General features: G+C 45.7%; 3 protein-coding genes across 3 annotated transcripts; all 3 read right to left on the minus strand.

The window, feature by feature from the left end:
* Positions 1 to 5,368: 5,368 nt before the first annotated feature.
* SERLADRAFT_340810 (uncharacterized protein) lies at positions 5,369 to 5,638 on the minus strand (the record flags this gene model as incomplete). Its single annotated transcript, XM_007324826.1, has 1 exon — positions 5,369 to 5,638. A coding segment is annotated over one exon (270 nt), but the record flags the coding sequence as incomplete, so codon positions are not given.
* A 431-nt stretch (positions 5,639 to 6,069) lies between these two features.
* Positions 6,070 to 6,477, minus strand: SERLADRAFT_444199 (uncharacterized protein; the record flags this gene model as incomplete). The annotated part of the gene is made up of 1 exon (XM_007324827.1): positions 6,070 to 6,477. The coding sequence occupies one exon, from the start codon at positions 6,475 to 6,477 to the stop codon at positions 6,070 to 6,072; it is 408 nt and encodes a 135-aa protein (XP_007324889.1).
* A 27-nt stretch (positions 6,478 to 6,504) lies between these two features.
* Positions 6,505 to 7,137, minus strand: SERLADRAFT_444200 (uncharacterized protein; the record flags this gene model as incomplete). Its single annotated transcript, XM_007324828.1, has 1 exon — positions 6,505 to 7,137. The coding sequence occupies one exon, from the start codon at positions 7,135 to 7,137 to the stop codon at positions 6,505 to 6,507; it is 633 nt and encodes a 210-aa protein (XP_007324890.1).
* Positions 7,138 to 8,257: the final 1,120 nt, after the last annotated feature.

Consider the following 8,257-nt stretch of genomic DNA (forward strand, 5'->3'; position numbering starts at 1 on the left):
TACGGAGATGTACGTTGGGCATATACACAGCCTGGCAATACTGTCCTCCGTCATATCCCAGACCAATCATATCATCAAGTCCACATCATGATAGCTCCTTGACACTGTCCTGCCCTCGTACGCATACAGCTTGATACAATGGTTGATTTTCTACTTCATATGATCTATGTAGTGTACCCTGACGAGGGGGAGTTTGTATGATAATACATTTATTAAATACTTCCCCAAGCTCACCTCAACCTCAAGGCAGTGCGGACATATCTGAGCGCGTGCTGGTTAGCCACATTGCACGTGAGGTTGAGGTGTTCTCACTCAACATTGTACTCAACAATTCCCAAACAAACATCGAGTGCCAGTGGTGCTTACCACATGGGTAAGCTGGAACAGCGGCGTGATACTTGTCATGAGTGGTCTGGGCACTGCAATCCCAGAAGTCCCAGTCAGATGCTTTCTGGACAATGCAACCTCTCAATTGAAAGATAAGGTATCAATGTTGCTAATGTACAGTGGTCATTTGGTTACGGTTCGATTTTGGACACCGATATTAAACTCAGTCAATTTTTGTTCGAAGGCCGATAAACTGTAAAGGATTATTTTGTAGATATGCAAATAATGATTAATGATCACCGACAGCTTAATTAAGATTGTGAATTGATCACGAGCATCTTGACAGGATTGAGAGCCAAACAAAAATATATTGTCATATACACACTTTCAGGACATATAGAGATACATGACAGCTCAAGACCCGTAATCAATAATGTGTGATATTGAGAGATCAAGTTTCAATCAAAGAATGGAGTGTGGGGAGGGGCATGCAAAGTTCAACATGTATTCCAAGAAAAAAACTGCTCAACGACAAACACTGTGGGGATCGACTTATAATAGCTAGACTTGCAGTGTGATCTTACAGTGATTTATTTGTAAAAATATACCAATTATATCTAAGGAAAATATGAAGCAAAATTTTAAAATATAATCTCTAATATCATTTGCCTGTCCTCACAGCTTTGAGTCTGGAATTTTCAGTAAAATCATTGTACTACTGTCTCATATGTTATATAGAAAATATTTACAAAATGATCATGCTCAAGGCAGGCAACATAAATAGAATAACCGGTAGATAATATTTATAAAATTATCCAAGGATCCACTCTAAGTTGCATTATCATTGATCCTAAGCATTTGTTATGAAACATATCAAACTCGTATCTTCCTTATATTCAACCCTTATCCTGCCAGCTGAGTTATTCCAAATCTTATCTAAATGTTTGTTGTCATTACACCATCATCATGATGCCCAGTGAAAAGCTATCTAGAAATATGGAAAAAGCTTGAAATAATGTAAACATGTAAATATATAGACAAACGACAACATATCATGGAAATTAGTGATCAAGTGACTCATTGGCATGTAAGGAATGCTGCATAAGATCCATAATCAAGATTGGTGTTGCACATAATATATTGATTGTCGCTTTCTTGCTTTCTTGCATATTTTTATAGACTCAAACAGATATTTAGAGTATCAGTCATTAGCTATATGCGTCATCATACCAGTATACTGTTATATATACCACCAATGGTTCTACCGTCACCCTGTTCCTTACCATCACCTCAAATCTTCACATTGACTCCCTCATCCCAGCTTTGATGGTTCCCAAATGCCAAACCACAAGCAGCTGTGGTGAGGTGTCCTCACATACACCACTGGTACCAATTATTCCCCCACTACTGAAACCACCTAGCAAATGAATAGTGCCAACAAAGGCTTTCACACCAATGTCAACTTTTGATGTAACAACCAAGAGTTAGTTACTCTGGCGCACACAGGAACACACTATAAAGGTAGTGGAAGATGGGGAGTGGGTACCCCTTGGGCTGCAGTGAGTTAGTTGGTATACAACAGGAGGACTCGCTGAGGAGTCTCCTGGATCTATTGTGGTTTATATACTACTACAGTTTGTTTGTACATGTGTACTATACAGTTGATGAAGGCAGTGGCTGATGATGTCATAGGGCCTAGCCCGTATGGCCAGCTCCACTGCGTGAGAGAGTTTAAGTCTAAAAGTAAAAGAAAGGCAACGCGGCGCGAGAAAGGGAAATGCCGCGTGGCAATTTAAAGTATAAAGTTAAAACGGAGAATAAAAGGAAAGGAGATGTCCGGAAATTGTGTTATCGTAACACTACCCCCCTTCTAAGGCTCGACTTCCAGGCGAGACCAAATACCGGAGGTAGTGGTAAAATTTTCGGGCATAGGTTGAAAAAGGGAATTAAAAAGGTTTGAATCCATGCCTCTAAGCTTCCTGGGAGCTGAGGGATTCTTAGAATAAAATTCGCGAACAGCGTCGCGGGAGTTTTCCAGATGGGATTCTGGTTCCCACGTTCTGTCCTCGTCTCCATAGCCCTTCCATAGGACCAGGAATTCTAATTTTCCACGCTTCAAGCGTGCATCTACCACCCGTTCGACTTCGAACTCTTCTTCACCTTCCTGGGTGACTACTACCGGACCGGGCCGGTCTACGCGCTGTCCCGGCAGCGGTCCTTTGTAGGGTTTCACACGGCTAATATTAACCGTGGGTACCACCCTCATTCGTTTTGGGAGTTCCAGCTCCACCGCATTAGGTTTGACTTCCTTAATCCGGTAAGGGCCAATCCACTTTTCGGTCAGTTTTCTAGACTGCCGGTCTTTTAATTTTAAGTGGTCGGTATCCAACCAGACCAGGTCGCCGACCTTGTAGTCAGGGGCCTTAGAGCGTCTACGCTCTGCCCTGTCTTTCATCTGCTCTGCAGTTCTAAATAGCGCTTTGCGCGTTTCGTCCAAGACAGACTTCATGTCTTTTGCCATGTTCCCAGCAGCCTCATTTTTGCTCTTGCCAGGTTCTACACCCATTCTGGGGAGGTACGATCTGGTAACCTCGAATGGTGCTTTGCCTGTAGCCGACGACTGTTTAATATTGTACGAGAACTGGGCTATCTTTAGCCACTTGGCCCAATCCGTCTGTCTGTCATTAATAAATATACGGAGATACTGCTTTAACTCCTGGTTAAGTCTCTCCGTTTGTCCATCGGTTTGCGGATGGAACGCCGTGGATAATTTAGGTTTGATGCCCAGCATCCGGCATAATTCTTTCGTAAATTCGCTAGCGAATTGCGGTCCTCTATCAGAGATTACCGTTTCTGGTAACCCATGGATGGACCATACGAAATCCTTAAATAGGTCTGCCGTACCGGCGGCGGTGATGGTTTTGTTGGTGGGTATGAATACTACTTCTTTGGAGAAGCGGTCTACTACCACCATTACTGAATCGTACCCGTTTGACTCGGGCAGATCCGTCGTGAAGTCTACCGATATGTCCTGCCAAGGGCCAGCTGGTATCGGGTTTGGCATGAGTTTACCGGCCGGCGGTAGATGGGAATTCTTGGCCATGGCGCATCTCAGACAGGATTTTACGTATTCCTGTATATCTTTGACCATGCCAGGCCACATGTAGTTTCTGGAGATCAACTCCATCGTTCGTTGCCATCCAGGGTGCCCAGCCACTGGAGTGTCATGATGTCTATCTATTGCCTTGATCCTTGCGGACTCAGGCACATAGATTTTGTTTTTGAAATAGAAGAGCCCGTCTTTCCATGAATAGTTTTCATTGCCGTCAAGGCGTGCCTTTTCCTCTGGGGAGATGTCTTTCCCGAAGATTTCTAGGAGGTCGGAATCTTGCCCGATTCTAACATTGGCGACCCTTGATTGATCTATCAAGGTGACACCTTTGTTGTCGTCTTCAATGCCGTTGGCATGATCCTCTCTTCTAGATAAAGCATCCGCTTTCCCCATTGAGCTTCCTGGCTTATGAATTAATTTATAATTGAACCTTGACAAGTACACCGCATAGCGGGCTTGTCTTCGGTTCAGGTCTCGGGCCGTCATGAAGTACTCTAGGTTCTTATGATCGGTCCAAATTTCGAATTGGTGCCTAGCACCTTCTAAGTAGTGCCGCCAGTGCTCTAAAGCTCTAATGATGGCCAGCATCTCCTTGTCGTATATTTGATAGTTGCGCTCTGTAGGCGACAAACTATGTGATAAATAGGCACAAGGCCTCCAAAGATCATCCGGGCATTTGATCGATAAAACAGCCCCAGTGGCGAAGTCAGAAGAGTCGGTTTCTAACCGGAACTCTTTGTCTAACTCTGGAAATGCCAATATGGGCGCTGTTGTAAATGCCTGTTTAAGCTTATCAAAAGCTTCCTGTTCTTTGGCACCCCAATGCCAAACAAGGTCCTTTTTGGTGAGATCGTTCAACGGTCTCGTGATTTTTGCGAAGTTTTCAATAAACCTTCGGTAGAAATTGCCTAAGCCTAGGAAGGCCCTAACTCCTTTGACGCGAGTAGGTTCTGGCCATTCCAAAATAGCTTGAACTTTCTCAGGGTTCATCCTGATTCCGTTCTGGCCTATGATCATACCGAGGAAGTCTACTTCCTTCACTTTAAAATTACATTTTTCGGGTTTAACGAATAGGTCCCGTTCCTGTAAGCGTCGAAGGACTTCTTGCACGATCCTGTCATGCTCAGCCTCATCGTCCGACTTTGTAAATATTAATAAATCGTCAATGTAAATGACGACACAGTTTTCCATATCCGCAAAGATCTCGTTCATCATGCTCTGGAAGGTCGCCGGTGAATTGGTCAACCCAAAGAACATAACAAGGGGTTCGAAAGATCCTCGGTGGCACGTGAATGCGGCCTTCCAAGCATCTTCCTCTTTGATTTGTACATTGTTGTACCCCCATCTGAGATCCATTTTTGTCAGGATTTTGGCGCTAGCCAATTTGTCCACTAGCTGACTAATCAAAGGCAGCGGATACGCATTTTTAACCGTGTGCTCATTCACGTAATGATAGTCCATAATCATGCCCTTCTTACCATCCTTTTTAGGAATGAAGAACACCGGGGACGTCATAGGACTTTTGGAAGGTCTGATGTAACCCTTCCTAAGTTGTTCGTCTATGAAACTAGATACCTCGTCTCTTTCGGGAGCAGAGAGCGGTATCATATGTCCCTTCCTTGGTTTGAAGGTGTCTTTCAAATCTATAGCATGGTCCCAAGGCTTAGCCTCTGGGAAGCGCTCTGATTTGTGTTTCGAAAAGACTTTCCAGAAGTCGTGGTACTCGGGAGGTACCAGCCTCTTAATCTCTTCCTCAGGTTTTACCTCATCATCGTCATCGTCGATCTTTTCTAAAGATCTGAGCTCGTAAACGTGACTAGCGTTTAACTTTTCGAGACGCTCATTGTGACGGTCATGATTTGGTTTACCCAAGTTTACACATTCCTGGGGACAACGTGACAATGTGACAACCCCTGTCTGCCAGTTGATCTCAGGATTGTGTTTAAATAGCCAGGTCCAGCCTAAGATTAAATTAATCTTCCCTAGTTGGGTAGCCTCGGCAGTGACTCGTTCTCTGTGTCCTTGGTATTCGACCACAAAAGAACATTTGTGTGTGATACAGCCACCTGTGTTAAGCGTACCGTCAACGTTATAGACGGGAATAGACGTTTCTAATTTTATAAGGGGGAGTCCAATTTGCTCCGCCCAGACCTGATCTATGAAGATCCCGTTAGCGCCTGAATCAAGCAGTGCGCTTGTTGAGTGTACTTTGCCTCTGGCAAGGTTTTCCACGCCAACGTCTAAACGGATCTCTTTTTGGAATAAATACGTGCGCATCAACACACGCCTTGGGATTTCGGGAAAGGGTGGCTCCAAAGAAGAAGAAGAAGAAGAAGGAATTTTGAACAATACATGTTTTTCTAATTTTGTTTTACCAGAATCAAGCACCCTAGTGTTTGTCTCGCCGGGGCCACGCTCCAAGGGAGACGCTGGTGCAGCGGTAGTATCATAAATATTACAGTCACATTTCTTTATACAAGTACATACTTCTGATAACAAATTTAAAAACCTATTTACAAATTGGGGAGCCATCCCCGTCATTCCGTTATTGCTCGTGCAACACCCCGGAGCAGGGGCCACTTTGCTGTGGTTTACTTCATTTTTAACAGGAGCTAAGGCACCCAAGTGACCTAAGCCCCGAATTCTTTTCCCTGAGCCTTCATTTCGTTGACCTGTTGGTCATAGAAGAAGGCCCGGATTTCGTCGTAAGAACGACCGGCCAAAGAGTGGAGCCGATCGTCCGGCTGTTCGGTTTCTAGTTGGCGCGCCTGGCGCCCTTGATTATTTTTTTGTTGGGCAGCCTGTGCCCCGTTTCTACAGTCTCGGGACATGTGTCCCTCTTGGCCGCAGTTGTAACAGTTGCCCTTGAATCTGCGCATTTGTCCGCCTTGGACCGCGCCGATATCCATAGGAGCACCCTGTCCTGGCTGCAGCCCGAATGGCTTGAACCCGCGAGAGTGATTTTGATATTGGTTTGATGACCCAGGGCGCCTCTGGGGTATGGTGGTTTGTTTGGTGGACCCGCCACCTTGGTGCATAGCGTAGAGCTCCATGGCCCTACCGACTCATCGGACTTCCTCGGCTGCCAGAGCCAGGTCGTCACTTCTCGTATCCTGCAGGTAGATCTGCTCTGCAATGCGAGGGTTCACATTGCGTTCCAGCAGTTCTACTGCGTGTTCGTTACCTAACCCTCCTTGGATGGAGAGGGCCAGGAACCGGGTGACGTAATCGTCCGTCCTCAGGTTTCCCTGTTTGAACGAACGGATTTGCTGCCGAGCCCAGTCACGCTCAGCTTGTGGTTTGAAGTATTTTTCGATCTCCTTCTTGAGATCATCCCAGGTAGGCCACACACCCGCGGTGTAGCATTCCTGGAGTCTTACTTGGGCGTATCGACCCGCCACAGGTCCTTTTAGGCGAGATAGCACCGCAGTGGCTACCTCAAAATCGTCGGCGAAAGCGTCCCAGTTCGCCTTGACCCAAATCTGGAGCTTGATCCACCATTCCGCAAATCGCGCTCGGTCTCCTTCGAAGGCGCCAGGGTCAGCGACGACTTCGACTTTCTTGTTAAACTTTTTCTCTACCGAGGGGGTTGCTACAGGGGGGTTGGCCTGTATCTCGGCGAGTTGCGAGGTTAACTCAGCTATCTGCACACGCATTGCGTGCAGTAGCTGGTTCATATCTTGGGGTTGCGACGACATGTCGACTTGTTTCTGATGTACGTAAAAGTAGGTAACTGGGGGTCCCCGCTTGCTATCTGCGGATCAACCTCTTCCCAGCTGAGTATCGGATCTCAATCTCCGACTACCCACACTATAGTATTTGAAAATGTATATAAAAGGTAAACGTAATAAACCCTGGTCCGAACAGTTGTCAGGGGGTGGTCCGCTTGTTAAGCTGTCAACCCTTCTCCAGACTGGCGGAGGCAAGTGCCCGGCCTGGTCAGAGGTATTCGAAAGTGAAAGTTTGTATTTCTAAATCTAATCAACAGTGGTTCCACACCGACTGCTGAGCTAAGGTACTCCCCTTAACGCTGGGGGCCGCGTATCACAGGTTTTGGGTTCTTCTCCCAAAGCACTACAAGGCCGTCGCTAGGAGCGCACCTATCTGCTATATGGGATATTCCTAACCGCTAACCAATCTCCTTCACCCTGGAGTCCGGGTGCCCAAATGATGGGACTTCTGCACACACGTGCGAGAGAGTAGAAAGAGCGAGTCCTAATGTAACAACCAAGAGTTAGTTACTCTGGCGCACACAGGAACACACTATAAAGGTAGTGGAAGATGGGGAGTGGGTACCCCTTGGGCTGCAGTGAGTTAGTTGGTATACAACAGGAGGACTCGCTGAGGAGTCTCCTGGATCTATTGTGGTTTATATACTACTACAGTTTGTTTGTACATGTGTACTATACAGTTGATGAAGGGCTGATGATGTCATAGGGCCTAGCCCGTATGGCCAGCTCCACTGCGTGAGAGAGTTTAAGTCTAAAAGTAAAAGAAAGGCAACGCGGCGCGAGAAAGGGAAATGCCGCGTGGCAATTTAAAGTATAAAGTTAAAACGGAGAATAAAAGGAAAGGAGATGTCCGGAAATTGTGTTATCGTAACATTTGATCCCCCAAGCAATTATTTCTGATCAATTTTTACAGGAATTTCTGTGCTATCAAATAGTGTGCAAACAATCCAGCTTAATGGCACCAGTGACAATTCATGCAGTATTGGAACAAATTGGCAGTGTACGGAAAACAGGTTTGTTTGTTCTCTCTCTAGCCTAAAATTGTTCTGATTTTATTCCAGGTTTATACAGAGAGGTCAGAATAAAC

This window comes from Serpula lacrymans (assembly GCF_000218685.1).
Source record: "Serpula lacrymans var. lacrymans S7.9 unplaced genomic scaffold SERLAscaffold_36, whole genome shotgun sequence".
Lineage (NCBI taxonomy): Eukaryota > Fungi > Basidiomycota > Agaricomycetes > Boletales > Serpulaceae > Serpula > Serpula lacrymans.